Source organism: Gavialis gangeticus, unplaced genomic scaffold, assembly GCF_001723915.1.
Source record: "Gavialis gangeticus isolate Ggan-Ray unplaced genomic scaffold, GavGan_comp1, whole genome shotgun sequence".
Lineage (NCBI taxonomy): Eukaryota > Metazoa > Chordata > Crocodylia > Gavialidae > Gavialis > Gavialis gangeticus.
Window position 1 is genome coordinate 33,475,801 of NW_017728995.1, and position 20,323 is coordinate 33,496,123.

Genomic DNA, 20,323 nt, shown 5'->3' on the forward strand with positions numbered 1-20,323 from the left:
CCCCCCCCCCCCCCCCCCCCCAAGGAAATCCTGGACCCGGCTGTTGCCCTGAATGGGGTCCAGGTTTGGCTCATTGTCTCAGCGGTCCCACTTTGTCCTTGTAGGCCGATATGCTCTATGCAGCCGATCGACTTGAACTTCATTGATGACCCGTCGGAAAATGGCCCCACGAACAAAATCGAGATCAGCATGGACTGCGTCCGGATGCAGGATGCGGACCCAGGTGATCCCATGTGGGTGAGTAGCAGGAAAAGTTTCTTTAACTGTAATTCTGCCAAGTTTGATGTTCCCCATCGATCAGAGCCCTTGAATATCATGAGCTATAAAGGTTTTCTTGCTTTTCTCTGTGGGGCAGGGTCTTTTTTCATAGGATCTGGGCATCTATCACCTAATTCCTTCCCCAGCTGGCAGCGGCAACACCCTTGTCACCCCTGGCTTTACGTGTGGCAGGTCATGGGGTATCTGCAGTGCTCCAGATATTATGTATTGCAGGCTCATGGATAGGTTTGACATGGTGGTTTTGGGGTGATTCCTGCAATTAATGGCTGCTTGCCAACATGGGAGGGGACTAGATGCAACAGCTTAGATTGCCAATTTGCATCCTGATGTATAAATTTTAGTTTTGGCAAGATGTGGCTAATGTGCGCGTGCAGGGCTGAGGCCGTTCACAATTACTCTGCACCGCTTCTTGAAGGCACGTACCTCAACATCCCCTGATTGTGGGGCTGTTTCCTCTGACCCTTTTTGATGGTATTGAATGATGGGGAGCGAACTTGGGACCAAACCGGTCGGGAGTCCGTTCAAGCTCTGTCTACTGACTCTCACTTCTGCCTGCCTGGGACAAGTGAGAGTCAGTAAACTGTGTTTCCAATGAGATGCACCTTGAGAAGGGTTTTAAAATAGTAAATGGTGAAGAAATGGTAGGTGGGGATTTGCTATTGACTCTCACAACACAAGAACGGGGGGCTGCAACATGAAACTAATAGGTGGGGGGTTTTAAACGAACCGAAAGAAGTTCTTTTTTGTACCGTGTGTAATTAAAGGTTGGAGCTCGTTGCTGCCAGATGTGGTGGAAGCTGATGGCTGAGCTAGATTCAAAAAGGGACTGGACCCATCCTGGAAGGAAAGGGGCATCGGTCGCTATTGAGCATGGGTGGTAGGGAAACAGCCTGTGAACTTGATCTTCCAAACGCTGGAGGCTGCAAGTGCGAGGAACGGGGTGTGGGAAGCCCTGGTCAAACCCAGGTCGTGCTCCCGTCCAGCCTCCATTTCTCTGTCCTGTTTGACGTGGCACTGGGCAAGATGGTCTGACCCAGTTATGTTCTAGCTCCAGGTGTTTCCCCAGCTCTTTTCCTGCCCGAGAGGAGGTGTTGGGGGGCTATGGAGCCAAGCGATGGGCTCGCTTTCAGCAAGAGCACTGCCGTATCTACAGCAGGGACCCAAAGGTCTGCTGGTGGCGGTGGGCCGTCCAGCTGCAGGCCACAGGGCGGGCTGCCAGACCTTTACGTTCAAGGGCTGTAATATCGAGGGCCACCATGACGAGCCCCTTTGCAGCACTTTGTGGACCGCACGCGACTCCTGGCAACCCCGGCTTTGTTGGATGGAGCCTGAAGTGCTGCGAGGCTTGCAAGGGGCGCCAGCTCCTGCTTGCAAGACGGCTTCTCTTCTCGACTTGCATGCTGTCCACACCTGGACGGCCTGGGCGTTGTGTGACAGCGAGATCCCCCTCTGTGTCATCTTCCAGCTGTTGCTGGCATGCACCTTCCTTGCAGCTCTGCCTTTCTGCTTTATGAGTCGGGTAGATCTCTAGTGTTGAAGCTGCCTGGCCGCTTCCCCTCCTGGCAGGGATTATAGTGCTTGCAGTTTAGAGGTTTCCAGGCCTTCCCCGCTCCCACCCTTCATCCCGATAGGCAGAAACTTCATAGCATCCTACAGAAGTGGGGCTGGAAGAGGTCACATCTATCCAACCTCCTGTTTGAGCCAGGTTCACCTCTGTCCAAACCATCCTTTATGGATCCATTATCTAGCAAAACTACTGTCGACCTTGACACAACACAAGACATCACACCCCAACTTGCCAGGATCCCACTGGATCTCCGAACTTTCCCGGAGCTCCTGATTCATCAACCCATGGGGGGGCAAGTGGAAGGCCTGTGTCCGGGGAAGGTCTCAAACGCCTCCCAAAAGCTTGCATGGCTGTGGTAGGAAGGAGCAGTCCTGCTCAGAGAGGCTCCTGGCCTTTAAGAAGTGGGTTTCCATTAGCATCAGTCATGCCTTTCAAACATCTCGGGCTTTTGAAAGGCAGCACCTGTAACTTCGCCTGCAAAGCTCGTGCTAGAAGCTGGACCAGCTTTGCTGTGTTTAAAGTCTTTGCACCGTGGCTTCTAACATGGCCAATGTGCGCTCCAGGTCCTCTGCTCTGTCTGTTTCGAGGAAGATCTCCCCATCTTCTGTTTGCCAGAGCAAGGGAGGAGCGACGAGGAGCCTTGGAGGCGATTTCCATGTGGTTTTCTGGCTTTGGGGAGGTTTGATCTTGGCCCTTCAGGAGGCGTTTCGCCATCTGCATGCAGGGACTTGCTTGATTTCATTAATGTTCAGGAGTGTTGCACAGGATTGGTTTCTCCCCGTGCTCCCATGCAGCGTACGGGCACATCGAGCGCTTTCCTAAGTGCCGTGGGCTCTGACATTCATTTCTAAATGCGCCAACCTTGCAGCGGGGGAGAGCAACCCCTGTGCTTGGTCAGGCCCCATGCAGAAGGCTTGCTAATGCAGCCTTGACCCGGTGCAGACTGCTCGGGCTGGAAGCACTCCCCTTCCCCCATAAATTTGCAAGCCTGGCTGACAGGTGACATCCCCCCCGTCTCGCCGTGGAGAGGAGTCCGCCTTCGCTTTGTGGTGGCTGGGGCCAGTGGCCGCTCTGGCTTGCGCTGGCAGGGAATGCGTAGCCCCGGGGAAGGCGCTTGCCGCCGTCGCGTTTCATCTGCAATCCCTCCTCCCTCTTGCCTCCGTCTCCTCGCTTCCTGCCGATCGCTGCAGGGCAGCTGCTCTCCCAACACCTGTCTGTAAGGTAACCTCGGCCCCCCGTGTCACCGGCAGACGCGGCGGGCCAGGCGCAGGTGATTGGAGCGCGAGAGTTGAAGAGGGCAGGTAAACACGGAGGAATGTAGTAGAGGCGGAGGGGCTGCGCGAGACGCTGCGGCGGTCTGGAGTATATCTTCCTGCGGGCAGATCGAGGCCAGCCCTCCAGCTGCAGTGCGCAGCCGGGCAAAGCAAGTCCTAGAGCCGTGTCCCAAATCGGCGTCTTTCCACTGTCCTCGGTGGGGTGCAGATGAAGCTCTGGGATGGTGCGTGCCCCTCTCTTTAGGGGTAGTGCAGGTTTTGGGAGGGGGGGAGGGGGTCTTGCCTCCACTGCCTGGATGGGCCTGTCATTACAAATCTTACTGCTTCCCTATTAGGAGCTCTGTCCGCTTGGCTAAATGCAGAGCGGGATGAAAACCACCGGCGCAGGGTGAAATCCTAATATCGGGGTGTGACGACCCGCATTGCAGGTGTCGGCGTGTCATGCAGTGGTGGAGTGCACGTGTATGGCATGCAGATCAAGGAGGGAGCAGCAAACGGAGCAGCAGATCGGGCAGGGGGAAGGTGCGGGGCTCATTTGTGGCACGCTGGCCAGAAAGGTCGACCTCTGCTGCTCTAGTGCATGGGTCTGCTGTCGAGTGCTTCAGTGCGCTGTTTTAAGGGCGAGAGTCGCCTTTGGCCCCGCTCTTAGGATGCTGCGTAAAGCAGGCGTCCTTGCAGCTGGGCTTTCCTCAGCGCTTCATTTGCTTCCACGTCCCAACCGAGGGGAGAGCATCCAGGTCCAGGATGGTACAGCGTATTTGGGCACAGCACAAGGAGTGTGGGTGACGTGGGCTTCAAGGCGAGGGGCACCAGCCCACCATGGTGCAGGTGCTCAGCTGAGAAAGGGGTGCCCCGCACGGGACGTTGCTTGTAATATAGTGAGAGAAGGAAACGCAGGACTGTGGGGTGGCGCGCTGGAGATGAGGGGAGACGTGGGTGTGGTTTCAGCTCTGCCACAGGCTGCCTATGTCACCCTGGGTGAGTCCCTTAGCCCTGGTGGGGCAGATGGCAAGTCTCCCTCTCGCAGGCAGGCTGTGGGGATCGGACCCTAAAGGTTGGGAAATGCTCATTTTTGGCAGGGAGACCTTAGGACAGGCCATCGGGGAGAGGCTGAGCTCCCAGGAGGGGTTTAGATAGGGAGAAGGGGGTTGGCTCTGTGGATCCCACCAGGACTTCAGGTCTCAACTTGACGCAGTTAGTTTGGCCTCCGATTGACACAGGCCAGAGGCTTCCACCTCAAGCTTTTGCATCCCGCCTTGTGACCTCTGGCTAGAGGAGGGTAGAAAGAGGCTCTGTCTGGGATTAATCCATAAGTCGGGCTGCGCTTGGGGCAGTGCATCGTTGCCCGAATGAGGGGTCTGGGCTGCACGATTCTGCCCCTGGTCCCAGCTTCCCTGACAGCTGGAGGCGACTGCATCCATGCATGGGCAGAAGACGAGAAAGCTCCTTGTGAGCTGGTGCAGATCAGATGAAGTCTCGAGGGGTGGAAAACCCCTTCTTCCTGATCACAGCCACGGGAGGAAGAGGAGGAGGCTGCCTTTTCTCCCCCTGAGCTGAGACTGCCAGTTCCCACCCTCTGCTTTGCAGAGGAAACATCCTGCTCATGCCGTGGCAGATGAACTGGCCCCTCCCAGGGTGACCAGGGGGCAGGAGGGAACGACGAGGGAATCAGGCAGGACTTGAAGCATCTGGTGCATCAAAGCTTTGAGATGCAATGGGATCCTGGCAGGTTTGGGTGCGATGTCTTGTGTTGTGTCAAAGTTGATGGTAGTTTTGCAAGTTGGTGAGATACTAGATTTGTAGAAGGTGTTTTTGGAGACCGCCTCTGAGTCCCTCTGGCTGCTAAGCCTTCCTCTTCTCTCCCTCACTTACTGTATGCCAGCAAAGAAGCCAGAAATGGGGTCACAGGTTCCTTCTCTGAGAGATGGAGTCCAAGCTCCCTTCTTAGGGAAAGGGTGGGAGGTGGGAATCGCAGGGGTCACTACCCTGGGATAAGCAGGGGGGTGCTTCATGGGCCACATGCACACATTTCATGTGGCCCCCGTTCCTCTCGCGCGGGCTCAGCTGTGTCATCCCCTTCCTTCCCTCTTCACCTGCTAGCAAGCAGTCCCCCAATAAGACACGGCCGGTTTGGCAGCGGTGCTCCCCATCAGCTCCTCCCTTATCCCAGATGCTCAGCGCTCTGCCCCGCGGTCCTCACTGCAGCATGGAGACGTGACCGTGGCTGGCGTCTGCATCGGCTGTCACCTGTTCCTGTCTGTTGGCTCGGGGCTTTCTCTTGGACTTGTCCCAGCCAGATGGGCTCCTGAACTGCAGCCTGGAGGGGCACGGGGGGGACTTTGGGGAAGCTCTCCGGCAGCAGAGATCTCTGTGTGCCTCTGCAGCAAGAGCTGTCCAGCAGGCTTCAATCCCCCCGGGGTCCCTTCTTTTCCTCCCTGGGACAAATCACCACGTGCATCCTGGCCCTAGCCCCAGGGACTGGCACGGGAGCTCCACGTGGCCCCCGAGAAGCCGTAGCCGGGGGCGGCGTGCATCTCATCTGAAGTGAGGCGGCAGGGCCAGGTGAACTCGTCCCCCTCCCTCCATCCCCCTACTCCTCCTTGCACATGCCTTTGCTGCATGCCCCTGAGGTAGCCGTCCTCCCGGGAGCCTCTTGCTGAACCAGTTGAGTGGAATGCCTTTCCCCAGACAGTCGTCGCGGTCAGGGCTTTCTTAATGTGCTCCAAAAAGAGGGAGGAAAAACTGAATAACCACCCAACCCTCTGTCAGCCTGTGACAGGGCTTTGCTCCTGTCTCCTGCACGGCTGCACCAGGGCGGGTGTTGCATGGGGTGAGCCGTCGGCGTGCGACGCTCACAGCCAAGTGTGCTTTTGCACCACCTGTGCAATGCTTTCTCCTTCCAGCACCGGCCGTTTGGGTCCAGAGGCTTCACAATGGTAGGGGTCTGTAGTCGATGCTCGGGGAAGGGTCTTATCGCCTGTCATCCCCACTTTCTTTGCTGGCCTGTTAACTGGCAGTGATCCCATTAGGTTTCAGTGTTAACGCTTGGTTCATCTCGGAGGAAAAACCCCATTTGTTTCAACAAAATCATCCAAAGACTGCTCCTCTCCCCTCGACACACTTCCACATCTAGGCTGTCCCTGGCAGGACTTTATCAGCTCTTGGCAGGGAGGAAATCTTGGCCCCCCCCCCCCAACGCTAAAAAAGCTGTGGGTGCTTGATGAAGTCTTAGGTTTTCTGGAGAAGCCCCAACGTGGGTACTGGCTGCATGTAGCAGTTGCCGAGCTGGCAGATAGATCATCCAAGTAAAATCTCTTTTATTTTAGTAGCACTTAAGGGGAAGAGTTGAGGTCCCGGGGTCTATCGCAGGAGGCGTTCACCTGGCTAATGAAGACAGCACAAGCCCCAGAGAGCTTGCAGATTGCTATGGGCTGGGATGCAGCGGATGCTTCGCTTCAGACCCATGCACGATCCTATGGGCTTCGATGGAAACGCTTTGCTTTGTCCAGGCCAGGGCGGTCTGCCTCTTGCAGCATGGAGCCCTTGGAAGCAGATGACTAAGTTGTGAGCGAAAAGGTGGATCCATACAAAGGAACGGCGGTGGCTGGTCAACGCATGTCTTCCACGAAGTGGAGCTGAGAACTGCATGGGCATTATGGCGAGCAGGACGCAGGTCTCCATGCAACAGCTGGCTAATGCATGGTGTGCTCTTCTGGACACAGCCTTGAATCTGGGTCAGAAATTAGCTGGGCTCACGGAGGAGAACTATAGACAGAAGTAAAACCAGCCTCCTAGGCTGAGGCATCAAGATGGGCTGTTGTAGTCTTCTCTTCCACCCCCAAATATTCCTGGAAGGGCCACAGAGGAAGTGGGGAGGGTTTCATTCAGAGGAGGGATCTGCTCAGGTGATGCCTGACTGCTTGAAAGGGTTTCTGATGCGTGCCAGGTTTTATTCTTGTGCATGTAGGTGCCACTTTGGTTGAACTGGGTTGAGGCTATGCAGAGCCATTCCCGTCATGAGCCATTTGATGCCTCTGCTGTGACCGCCCCATAGTCTGTACCCTGGCATCAGGTGCATTTGTAAGCTCTCCCATCGGAGGCTTAGCTCCGTCATATTGCTGGGTGATTGTCTTTTGCAGCTTATGAGCCTCCAAATTTATCTCTCCCCATGGCTTGACAGCCATATCTCACAGGGGGCTTGCATTCAGAAAGGATCAGCTCAGTCCCTGGATCATCTGACTCAGAGGTGATCGAAGCACGTGCGTCTCGTTGCACGTGTCCTTTGGATAAAACCTGAGGGACTTTCCATTCTGCCTGGAGACTGGGGCTCTCGTGGCATTTTTCATGAAGATCAGTCCCTTTTTTTATGGCTTAGAATCGGCGGCATTTGTTTGTGACGAGCTTTTAGATAACGAGGGAGTGCTACTGCTGGAGCATATAAGCGCTACTCCTGGATTGCCGACGATCCAGAAAAAATCGGCACGTGCCGCAACCCATACCTTATGCTGTCAGCGGCACTTCAGACTTGTTTAAAACTCCTTCGCCCCAATGGGAGTGCTCTGGCACCCTGGACTGCTCTCCCTGGATCTGAAATGCAGCTTTTCTGCTGTCAACTAGGAAGCAGAAACCGATTCCAAAACGCTTGAGCGGTGGCGGCAGGAAGGGTGGATTTTGTGCAGTGCAGCGTGCGAGCTGGCAGTGGATCCCAGCTTGTTGATGCAGTGATGCTGGTCGGGGATAGGCCTCGTGGCTCTGCACTACCGAGCATCCTGCCTGCGTGCAAGTACTTCGCAACCAGACTGGGATGTGCTTCAGAGAGGGATCTCTTCCCCAGCAAGCATTGATTGGGGTTCCCACCTTCTCCATGAGGTTGCGTGTGTGTTGCTCGTTGGGGTATGAAGCAGAGATGTGCAACCATTCCTTAAAAGTGATCTTCACCTGAAAGCTCTGGCCGCTCTGGCCTCTTCAATTGAGAAAAGGAGGAAGGCTTGCTTTTCCTGAGGACTGATGTACTATACTGCCGGGGCCTGTGCTGACGGGCAGACGTCATCCTTGGTGCCAAATACTCCTCCTCCTCGCTTTTCCCTTTGCACCTTACAGTGGGGTTAGAGCCCTTCAGTGGTGCATGACAGAGCCAGCCTCGGCCCTGGCTGCTCTGACACGCTCAGGTGCCACTCCCTGCCTGATCTGCTGCTCTGCTTTCTGCTCCCTGCCCCATACTCCATGCCTGCTCTGCTTTCTGCCCCATCTGCCACTCTTCTGCTGTCCTCTCCCTGATCTGTCGCATGCCACGGGTGTGCTGTGTTACTTGTGGCATGGGTGTGCCTCGAAGTTCCTCCTGTGCGTAGGGTTGTCCTGTAAATAGACACATGTGAAATGTGTTGTGCAAACTTTATATTGAGCCATGTGCCCCCGAAAGGCTTCATCGACGCTTCCCCGGGCACAGCCGGTCACGTTCCTTGGTGGCTTCCAGAAAGCAGTGCTTTCATTTCCAGCATGTTGGGAGACTGCTGAAGTAGGACAGCTCTGCATTAGAATAGCATTGCTGTTGTTCTCCGAGCCTTCACGATATCCCTCCTGCGACGCGCACAGCTGACATGGTGATGTCTAAATGAGATGGGGAACAAATTGTTAGGCGGCGCTGGAAGCAAAATCAATCTGTGCTGGGAGTAGAGTGAGAAGTGATTTTTATGACCCTGTATTAATTCGGCCACAAGTGAACTTCTCCTTCGTTAATGAAATGTTACGTTTGCAAAGCCTGACTGTAGAACAACGCGGCTCCCATTCACCGGAGTATAATTGTGTTAGGTTCGAGAAGCTGAACTCTAAACCCTGTCGGAAGATAACATGCAAACACGCTCTTGCTTCTTTTGATACGGGCGGGTTTAGGGGATGAAACGTTACTGGGTATGTTGTAGAACCGTGGGATTGGAAAATGGGGGCTGGAAGGGACCTGGCCGGGGGTGGGGACGTGGATCTCATCTAGTCCAACCCCCTGCTCCAAGCAGGACCAGCCCCAACTACATCTGGCTAAACAAAGCCTTGGCTGGGATGGTCTTCAGCCTGCAAGGATGCAGAGTGCACCACCTTTCTGGGTAACCTGTTCCAACTTCCTAGTAAGAAAGTTTGTTCCTAATATCCAGCCTCAACTTTCCTTGCTGCAACTTGAGCCCATTGCTGCTTGTCCTGTCGTCTGCCCCCAGGGAGACCAGTCCAGCTCCATCCTCTTTGCAGCCCCCCTGCAGGGAGGTGAAGGCTGCTGTTCAATCCCCCTTGGTCTTCTCTTCTCCAGACTAAATCAGCCCCGTTCCCTCAGCCTCTCCTCGCCAGTCCTGTCCCCTAGCCCCACAACCATCCAAGCTGAATGGACTTCAAGGGATGCAGTTAACATGCAAAGTGGACTTTAATTAACTTCCTTACAGGGAGAAAAATAAAATGTTTTTTTTCCTTCCCTCCTCCCCTCTTTATCTGCTAGCAAGCCCTTGAAATGGGGATGGGACTTCCCATCTTAATATGAGATAATTAAGACAATAGAAGCTATTAAGATAGTAGCACCTACAGCCTCCTGAAGGCTTTTCCATTGCAAATGGAGTATGCTTCCTTCCCTGAGCCCTCACTTCAAGCACAGACCTAATCTATGGGACAGGGTCCTGCATTGTGCATCTGTCCAGCTCTGCGAATCCCCCTCCCCTGTGATGCCTGGCAAGTTGCTGCCGGTCTGCCAAATTGTCGTATCCTGTAGGTAGGCTGCAAAATCTCCAGGGCTCTTCTAGAGCACAGTGGCTTTACAAACTCCACCGATGTCTCTAGACACTGCTGTCACATGGAGGAGTAATGCTGCACATTGCGCGCCCTGGGGTGAGGGGTGAGCGGGTTTTGGCAAAGCCAGGTTGACGGGAAGTGTTTCTGTGTGCTGTCTTGTGAAACCCTGGCAGAGCAGCACTTCTGGGATGCCACGTGGGCTAACCTGTTGCATTGCAAGGAGCCTTGCGCTGTGTCCAGAGCTTAAGGAGGGGATGAGGGACAGCAGCTGGATGCGACAGGCAGACAGAGAGGAGGGCAGGGGAGCAGCGAGACCATTTGCATTCGCATCAGGAAGCCTGGGAAAGGCACCCGGGGGCTGGGAGTTTCTTTGAGAAGGGGATGGAAATAGTACGATTGCTGCCTGATGGCTTTTTTTTTTTGCTTTGGCTTGAGGACAGCTGGCTACGCAGGACGTATGGCTTTGAGACAGCCACATAGCCCACATGTCAGTGATGGGTGACCTGCAGCAAAGCCACCAGGATGGGAAACCAGCAGATCTGGGGCCATGGGGACCTGCTGCCTTCTCCACTGCTCGTGTGAGGACCAGTCCAGACTGCCTGGCTTCTCTCTCTCTTCGTATTATCGTTAAAGACAAACCGTTTGCCAACATATCTTCTGCTTTCCTCTGTAGCAAGGCCCTACCTCTGACCTCCTGTACACCAGGACCAGAGGAGCAGGGGTTGCCGCAGGGTTTTTCCGCATCTCCTGTGGCAGTAGTCAGTGCTTGCGCCTTTCCCTGTCAGCCACACGGCTGGCAAGGGCTGGGATTTTCCCCTTCAGCTTTGCAGCCACCATTGCATAAAGTGCCCGCAGGGGAGTTTCATGTAGGGATTACTGCAGGCGTGGGGCATGAGACCCAAGTGGTCCCCTGCCACAGCCTTCTGCGGTGGCTTGGGGTGAGTTATTTGGCATCTCTCTGACTTGTCCTGTTTCCTTCCTCCCCTCTTCCTCCTAAAATTGCCTGCCTTAGCAAGGCTGCATGCTTAGAGCATTCAGTGTTGGCAAAGCACTTTCAAATACTCAGATGGGAGGTGCAAACTCAGAAGGAGGTGGAGCTCCCAATGCCACTTGCAGGAGATGATAGCTCTCCTCTCCATCTTGCATCAGCTTTTTCATATTTATTTATTTTATTTCCTGGGCTTCCAGGGCCCTGTGATGCTTTTTGTGCTGGCTTGCCAAGATTTGTGTCCCCCAAAACCAGTGCCCTTTAATCAGGGCTTCACTTGAGGGAGATGCTAGTTTATGCAAATATTGGCAAAGCAGACGGGGTAGCTTTTGTTTTTTTTGAAGTAGGGGGTTGACACAAAATTAGGTGGTTAAGAGGAATATCAGGAATAAAATGCAAGTGGCACTTTATTTTAATAAGTGCTGTATTCATGAAAGGGCTTTTCAGATGTTGCATGTAACAGAAACCCAATTGTTTCTTGGGTCTTACCGCTGCCCTGTATTCCCAGCCATGGCTATAGGACATGTGTTCCCATTGAGTTGGGTGGGAGAGAGCTCAGCCATGGAGCTGCTGAAAGCAGGTTGGAAAGGTATGATTGTGCAGAGACACAAAATCAAGATCTTCTCTAATCACCTTGTCTGGAGAATTGGGTCATTAGAAATGAGGGTTGGAAGGGAGCTCAGGAGGCCACATCTAGTCCAAGCAGGACCAGCCCCAACTCCATCATCCCAGCCAAGGCTTGGTCTTGTCAGGTCTTCAAAACCTCCAAGGATGGAGACCCCACCACCTCTCTGGGGAGCCTGTCCAGTGCTTCACCACCTTCGTCATGAGAGAGGTTTTTTCCTAATATCCAACCTCAACTTCCCTTGCTGCAGCTTGAGCCCATTGCTCCTTGTCCATCTGCCCCCACTGAGACCAGCCCAGCTCCATCCTCTTTGCAGCCCCCTGCAGGGAGGTGAAGGCTGCTCTCAAATCCCCCTTGGTCTTCTCTTCTGCAGACTCAATCAGCCCAGTTCCCTCAGCCTCTCCTCACCAGTCCTGTCCCCCAGCCCCACAACCATTTTCATTGCCCTCCACTGGACTCTATCCAATGTGCCCACATCCTTTCTGTAGTGGGGGCCCACAGCTGGACACAGGACTCCAGATGTGGCCTCCCCAATGCCGAATAGAGGGGAAGAATCACTGCCCTCGACCTGCTGGCAACGCTCCTACTTTCTGGTCGTGTGTCCTGCTCCTTTTGAACGGGGCCCAGGGGCGGGAGGCAGGCTGCTCTGGGGCTGGGAGTACCGTTCCCGAACCAGCGTGGCCAAACAGTTGTGAAGGAACTAGTTTTATTCCACAATCTTCCCTTCTGCAGCCTTATCTGCCTGGTTAATTGGCCCCAGAGGCACTCGCACAGAGCTGCATCTTCAAGCCCTGGGGGCACGCTGCAGCTAGCAGAGCTCGGATAGGCAGCGGGCGCAGATGTTTGCCTGGGGTCAGAGGACGGGGCTGTTGTGACAGTCTTTTGGGGAAGGGACAGGTGTGAACTCACAACAGAGTGGCTTTGGCCTCAGTTTTTTTCCTCTGAAATGGGAAGAATTCATTGAGAGCTGCATGTTGGCAGCACAGCACTGATTGAGGGCTTTCAAAGCAAGAGAAAAGCGCCCTTTAATTATTAAGTTGGACTAACTGCGGGTTACGCTGTTCGGTTTGGAAGCCCGTTGGCGTGCACAGTGGCTTTTTAAGGGATTCTTCGGCTTTCGGTCCATTGCCCTGCCCTGCCTTGCGTTGAATTGTAGGGTCCAGGAGGCACTTCTGTGGCTGGAGGGTCGCATCTTCAAGACCCACATGCCCGGGTGGTACCGGTCATGGCAAAACTGCCTGTGTACCCACTCAGGCCTGTGCATCGAGCAGGACGGGCCCGCTGCAATCCTCCGCGTTATATTCTGCTGTAGGGGGCAATGCTGGGACGGCACTGGTACCCACCATGGTTAAGTGTGCTCTCACCAAGGGCAGCGTTGTTACTGCTTGAAAGAAATCCCAAGCCTTCATTTTGGTTTTCATGTCACCTCTGGGGATTTAAAAGGGAAATATTTCACTGCTGCGTCTTGATGTTGTTTCTTTACCCCCCCTCTGCTCCTCCACTGGGCTGGTTACTTTCTTTTTTGGCTTTACTTTCTGTTTTTTGGTAGTCTTGGCTTCACTGTGTGCAAGCATGGACCTGTTGCTCTTCTTCTGCCTGAGTTGCCAGTGCTGCGTGTGGACGCACACCCGACACGTCCTTTGAAAAATCAAGGTAGTCTTAGAGCTGGCCGAGACTTTCTTTCCCCCCTCTCCCATGGCATTTGGCACTGTGTGTGGTTGTGCACGTTTCCCATTGTCACCCAAACCTGGAAATACTGCTGCGCTGGGATGTCACTGTTTTCGTGAATGAGTGGAGAGGTTGGAGGGGTGTGTGTGTATATGTGTGTGTGTGTGTGTGTGTGTGTGTGTGTGTGTGTGTGTGTATATATATATATATATATATATATATATATATATATGTGTGTGTGTGTGTGTGCGTGCGTGCGCACTTTGATCTTCAGGAAGTGTTGCCTGAACCACTAAATAGGTAGATGCACGTTCACGCCCTTCTGCCTTCTCCAAGAAGTTGCATAATGGTTGTTAATTGGGCGGCAGAGGTGTGTGACGGTAACGATTGCAGCCGTGGCTGGATGCAAGATCATTTCAGACCTCAGGCCTGGGTAGTGCTGTGGTGACCTCTGCTTCTTAAACTGAACCACGTACAAAAGGCTGGGGTGGATTATAGCAACCTGGGAAGACTGGTTCAGAAAGAGCCTGGACCTGGGGCATGGCTGGATTATTGCACTTGCTTTGAAAATTGGGATCTTTGAATCCCTCTGTGTGTGCCATTGAAGTACCATACTTCAAAACCTCTTCAGAAAGGTTGGGGAATGGTCTTTCAAGTGTTCCCAGCTGAAGTGCTCAAAAGGGACCAGGTATCCAGGTTGTAGCCGTACTGATCTAGAGGAAAAAGCAAACTGGGTTTGTGGTAGAGGTGACGTCTTTTATTAGATCAACAAGATTTTTGCAAAAGGGACCAGTAATTTTTAGGCGTCTACACTGAGCAGGTGTTCAGTGCCCTACGCTTTAAATGGGCATGGCTTTCTGAGGTGTTTTCTCAGACCTGGGCTGCTTTTCGAGGGTCCCTGAGTCTTCAGGCCCAGCCACTTCCCAAAATCACCCGATTTCTGAAAGCTCAGTGAGTCCTGACAGATTGATATTTGTGGCAAGGCCAGGATATTCATCTTTAGATCCACGCCCCCCCGCGTTTCCCCTCCAGTCGGTCATAAATGAATCTGAAGGCTTCTCCCTTGAAAACCTGTTTAGAAAGCTATGATGGTAGAGATAAGCATCTTGGCCCCTTTACAGAGGGGAAAAATGCTTTTAAAGAAAACGTCGCCTTGCTACTGAGCATATGGGCTCGCAAGGAATCGCGTCAGATCTTTTCTCAGTAGAAATTAAAAAATATATACCCCTTTTTTTCTTTGTCCTGGTAGTTCAAGAGGAGGCCGAGCTGTGTCCGGACTTTTTTGCAGTGCTTGCATCACTCTGACAGCCTGGGAGCATGTTTCATTCAAAGCCTGTGAACGCTCGTGGACCCCCTGGACCCCGAGTGTGGTCTGCAGCTGTGCTCTTCCAGGGTGACGGGCAGAGGCTCAGGGTCATCATTGTCTTTGCACACATCTGGCTGCTTTCTGCCCCTCCGATGTCTCCCTGCCCGTGTCACCGATTGACTTGGCATCAGATCTCCAGAGCACATTTTGTGTGTCTGTGCGCATCCCCCTTGCACGTGTGTCTCTGTGCATGCGTGTCCTCTGCATGGGGAGCAGATTGCAAAGGGCTGCACCTCCAGGGCTCTGCTGTCATCATCATACAAGCCAAGGTGGTTTTAAACTGCGGAGTGCTGAGCCGGATCATGTGCATTGGGGCAGTAGTGATAGAGACCACCACAAGTGCTATAGGGTTCATGGGCAAACCCCCCTCTAGTAGCCTTGGATGATGTGCCTGAGCCCAAGAAGTGTCCCCAGGTTGGATGCGTGTCATGCTGGACCACAGAAGAGCAGGTACCTGCAGGATTGAAGTAAGCAGAGCTGAGCAACGCACAGCACCCTTGCAGTTGGCACTTGGCTGGCGTGCGATTGAGGATACAGGTGTGAGGGGTACCTGGACTAGCTGCACTCGTCGAGAAATGAGGCCAGGGCCGTGGGACCAGTGCGTGTGCACTGCCACTCGAGAGGCCTTGCATTGCCTCCTGCAGAGCAGTTCAGGTGGTAAAGCCCGTTGGGAAAGGGATGGGATTGCAGCAGGGGTGAATGTTGTTTCAGTGGCAAGAGGGGATGCGCTCTTTGCTCCAGACGCATGGGCAGTGCTGCCTGTTTGTGAGACGTGCAGAGGCACAGGGGTGGGGAAGAAAACCTTACTTTGCCTTGCTGTGAGACGCGGGGTTGCCTCTGGGTAGCGCTGCTCGCAACATCCCCATTCAAAGAGCCCACGTCCTGGAGGAAGATGCATGCAGCAAAAAAACCCTTCACTTTAATCACAGAATTGTAGAAAATGAGGGTTGAAGGGACCTCAGGAGGTCACATCTAGTTCAACCCTCTGCTGCAAGCAGGACCAGCGCCAACGGCATCATCCCAGCCAAGGCTTTGTCTACCCGGGTCTTCAAAAGCTCCCAGGATGGAGACTCCATCGCCTCTCTGGGGAGCCTGGTCCAGTGCTTCACCACCCTCCTCGTGAGGAAGTTTTCCCTAATATCCAACCTCAACTCCCCTTGCTGCAACTTGAGCCCATTGCTCCTTCTGTCATCTGGCCCCACTGAGACCAGTCAAGCTCCATCCTCTTTGCAGCCCCCCTGCAGGGAGCTGAAAGCAGCAGGTCCAGTACAGATTGCAGGCTATCCTGGGGAAAGTGCCCTTTTCCCGTCGGTGAAACAGTGTGCTCCTCAGGCCCTGCTGGGTCTGGGGTTTCTGGGGTGAGAAATGGGTCTAGACGGACTGGCTGTGTCTGCCGCCTTCCTTTAGCAATCCTGGCAACTTTCTTTTCCAAGGGAGGCTTTCCCCCACGGAGCAGAAGGAAGGTATGAAGAGTACGCTGCTTTCTGCTCATCTGAGCAGAAATGCTGGGTGTGTGCTGTTGGTGTCACTCGCTCCCCTGCGTGACTGGTCTTCCCTTGGAGTCGCTGACGAGAGCAGTCGGAGGTTAAGGGATTCTCCAAAGGCGATGGAGTCGGTGGCACATCTGGGAGCAGAACCGGTTTCCCAATCTGATCATTAAGCAGCGTTCAAGGGCTTGTTGCTTACCTGCTTGCCACCTATCTGGCTGGTACTTGGGACGTCTGCTGTACCCTCCGTGCGGGTCCCTGGCCCTCTTCACGTGCCACTGCCTCAGTAGCACTTTGTCCTGCCTTGAAGCGTGAAGATTGAAATCTCTCTGCCCAGCTGCGAGTATCTGGCGGATAGATCTGTTGTGGCTTCTCCAACTTGCAAAGCAGGAGCGCTGCCAGATTTCCAAGGGAAGCAGATCCTGCTCCGGTCACACTCGAGGGAAAGAAGCATCTTTTCCCCCCTCCAGTTTCCCCATCTGATGCACTTTTTTCTGCTCAACTTTGAAAGTGCAAAGGCAGACTTTTATTTTTTCCTACCCCGCACCCATTCTGTTCGCTTGCCACTAGCTAGAGGTTAGTGGGGGACTCCTATAAGCCCCTGCCTCAGTCTCCCTGCTCCTGCGGCTGGGGATCTCATACTGCAAGACAGTTCAAGTGGGAATTGGGAGGCTTTGTTGTTGAGGCAGATGTCCTGCCAGCCACGCCTGGGCACAGACGGTTCAGCAGGCTGGTTAATAAAATGCGTGCCACGGCAAGGATTTTATGGTCTTCAAGACAAATGGCAGTGTGGTAGCTACCCTTCTCCCTTCCCTTCTGCACACATGCTAGGGAGGGATGAGTTGGGGTAATGGAAGCCAGACTTTTTTTTCCTTTTTAATATTAAATCACTGCAGACATGGTGTATGGGTACTTTTTTTTTTTAAACTGTATTTCTTACTTAAGCAATTTCTCTTGCATGTTCACTGCGCCCATGTGCAGAAATGAAACCACTCAGACTAGCTGCTTTTTTTTATTTTATTTTTTATGAACTGTATTTATCAATGAGCCTAACAGATTTAACAGTTAACGATCTATCTAATCCCCCACAATATACATAAAGGCAGATATTCATCTTAGATCAGCAGTGCTACCGTAACCCAAATTAACGTCTACAAAAGTCGGGCGGGCTCTTCTCTTCCTTTCAGCTTCTGACAGTCCCTTTATGTTTCCGTTGATGTTAAAGCTTTTGCATTTCTTCATCTCTGTATAATAATTCACCCCCTCCTTTTCCCTGGGACCCTGCACGATATCAGTCTCACTATCTCCTCCTCTCTTTCCTTATTGAGTTTATTCTTAATTTAGTCTTAAGTGTCATAGACTTGAATTTGCACTACAGTATTAAAAAAAGTTTCTCAAATGTTCTGGTTTGGAGGCAAAAGATCCTTCTTTTTTGTGGGGGGGGGGATTCCAAATGCCCAAAGTGAGCATCTTTGTGCCTTTTCCCCTGTCAAACACTGACTCGATAGGATGATTTTCCCATTATTAAAACTTCCCAAACTTTTTGGACTTAACATCATCTTATGGGGTTTTTCTCTTTATAATTTATGGCTTTGTTATGGGCCACGAGGACATGAATTTGGGAATGAGTTACCTAGAGCCACTCGAGAAGCAGGGATTGAAATGCAGTTCGGTGTGTGCACTCGCACATGCTTTCGCCCTGTTTTCTGTAAATGCTGCTAGGTAAACAGTTTGTACAACGCGGTCCGTGGCGCGTACTTGTGGGGTGACAAAAAGCAGCGCTCGGCACGATCGTTTCTGCCGACATGACCGTGCGCGCGCGAGAGGCATGGCCGCGATGGGGGATCTCGGCTCTCCACGGGTCCGTTCGGGAGCGCTCCGAGATTGGTGCCTGGAGAAATCCTCGGACTGTTTCAGGGAAGAAGTGAGCTGCTTTGGGAAACGTCTCCCAATTCCTCCATGGTTTTGTTCCCCACCCCCTCCTTTTATTTTTTTTTCATTTTTTTTTTAAACTTCCAACTGCATAGAAAAGTGACAAGAGAAAGTTGTAGTTTCTTTTCTCTCTCCATTTTTTTTTCCCCTTCCCTTTTTAGAGATTGGTGATAAGGAATTCTAACTACTTAACGAGATGGGAGAGGCCTCTCTCCATTGGAGTGGAGGACTCCAGGTGGCACTTTGACAGATTGGACAGGTAAAGCAAAAAGCCCCACCTCCTGCTCCTTGCCTATAGTTAGGTATATAAGGGAAACTTAAATTATGCAGAGAGGCACACACTGCGTCCTGTTATCTTCCCAGTAGAATCACTTTGTTTTAGGGTCTTCCAGAGGGTGGGGGGTACGGGTCAAAACCCTGGAGCCGGAAGAGAGGACAGCAGCACTCATCAATTTGACTGCTAGCATGTTGTACCTGGAAAACAATGCCCAGTCCCAGTATAGCGAGGTAAGGACTTGTTTGAGGTTTTAGCTATGACCTTTTATTTATTTTTTTTCCTCCCTCTGCTTTTCCTGTTGTTAGCAATCTGGCATCAGCTCTTTGCCTCTCCGATCTGGAGGTGAGATGCAGAAAGTGTATCCGATTTTTTTTTTTTTTTTCTTCTTCTTTTCCTATAGGTGAGTTTGCAGTTTGCATGGCTAGATTTTCATGCTGAAGCTGGGCAGGTCTTCAGTTGGGGATGACCAATGTCTTAAATTTTGGGAGGACAAATCCCACCATGAAAAAGCCAGCTGTCTGAACAGTCTCTGCTCTGGCTGCATTATAACTTATTAACCGGCTTTTTTTTACTGCCACTATTGGCACTTGTCCCTGAAAGTGGACAGTGTTTAGGAAACAGCCCCCCCTCCCCCCCCGCTGCATGATAACAACCTTCTTAAATTACCTCTTTAAAATAATATGTAAACAGAGGTGCCTCAATGGGAGTATTTGCCGGAATCTGCACTTTATTGGGCGCTCTGGATATCTTGTCTTTGCAGAAGAAAGACCTTTATGTGGTATATCTATGTAAACACGTTATGTAAAGAAAGACAAGTGCACTGAAATGTGGGTAGCATGGCAAGGTGCTGTGTTTGCACACCCAAAGCGTTTTGTGCCGCATGGGCACTAGATAGAGCAGAGCATTTGCTTCAACTGGGCTTAAAGGTTTAAATGTCTGAGGATGATTTTGGGAAAGGTTTGCAAGGGGAAGGAGGAGGGGGGACCTCCACCGAGTGTGGGAGGCTTTGAGGAAGTTACCTGGGGTTGAGGGAGGTCTAACAACAATATGAGTTTACATTCCAGAGGGGAGAGCAGCTGTGTTGACACTCATCAGAAAGGGAAGGCAGAGCCCTCCAGCGTGCGGTTCAGCTGCAAGCGTTCGGGGCCGAGCGCGCGGGATACGGGACCCGCCGCAGACAGGAGCTCAGTCATTCGGAAAAGCAAAACAGCCGAGTGGCTGGGCGGGGGCTGCGCGTGGGGCCTCCAGGGTTCAGGGAGAACGGCACGTTGTGTACATGCTGGGTTTGCACGTCCAGCGGGCAAATGTCCAGGGCAGGATACAGTTTGCACCCCAAGTGTGCAGCTGCCCAGGGCAGGATACAGTTTGCACTTCCAAGGGGCAAATGCCCAGGGCAGGTCAGACTCTCCCTCTGCCTGAAGAAAGGCGTTTGTGCCCAAGAGCTTGCAAAGAATAATTTTTCCAACTATTTGGTTGGTCTAATCAGATATCCCATCTACCCCAAGAATCTTGTCTGCCAGGACAGGATAAGGCCCCTGGGGGAACCCACTGGGTTCAGCTAACCGTCTTCCACTCTCCTCTCTCCCTAAGCATCCAGTGCTTAATCCGTCCCCATCCGCTGCTGTTTCCATGCATTCGATGGTTATACAGCTAGCTGGATCATGCGCTGGGTGTTCTCAAGTGCAGGGAGAACTTTCCAAAGACAATGTTTGCTCGGCATTGTTTGCGCCTTCACGGCTATCTGATCAGCTTTCGCCCCACAGCCGCGGCAGGCTTGCAGTCTTCCTATGGTTGACTGGCTAGCCTCATCTGTCAGGAGCCCTACGGTGAGCACGGCTCTTGCTGGTTCATTGCAGCTGTGGGCAGGGGAGGGTTTTAAAGGCTTCAGCTGCAGGGTGTTTTTAAGCTTCAAGTGTGAAGCAATGACTTTGTTCATGTTCTGGGTCTCATGGGGAAAAGCCGATTTGCTGGTGACTTTAGACAGCAGGGTCATTCTCTTTGGGAAATAATGAACCTACCAGGGAGGAGTGATCATATTAATCATTTAATTCTTATGCACTGATTTTTTTTTTTATTCTTTTTTTCTCCCCCCCCCCCC

General features: G+C 52.6%; 1 protein-coding gene across 3 annotated transcripts in view; it reads left to right on the top strand.

Moving 5' to 3' along the window:
- Positions 1-20,323, top strand: part of TP63 (tumor protein p63) — a 105,746-nt gene that overhangs the window by 8,076 nt on the left and 77,347 nt on the right. For 2 of the 3 annotated variants that reach the window (XM_019503473.1, XM_019503474.1), the window contains exon 3: positions 105-237. In XM_019503473.1, the coding sequence (XP_019359018.1) occupies positions 105-237 (133 nt within the window). Of the gene's footprint in view, positions 1-104; positions 238-18,301; positions 18,456-20,323 lie in introns of those variants that run through there. The other variant, XM_019503475.1, reaches the window with a different exon arrangement.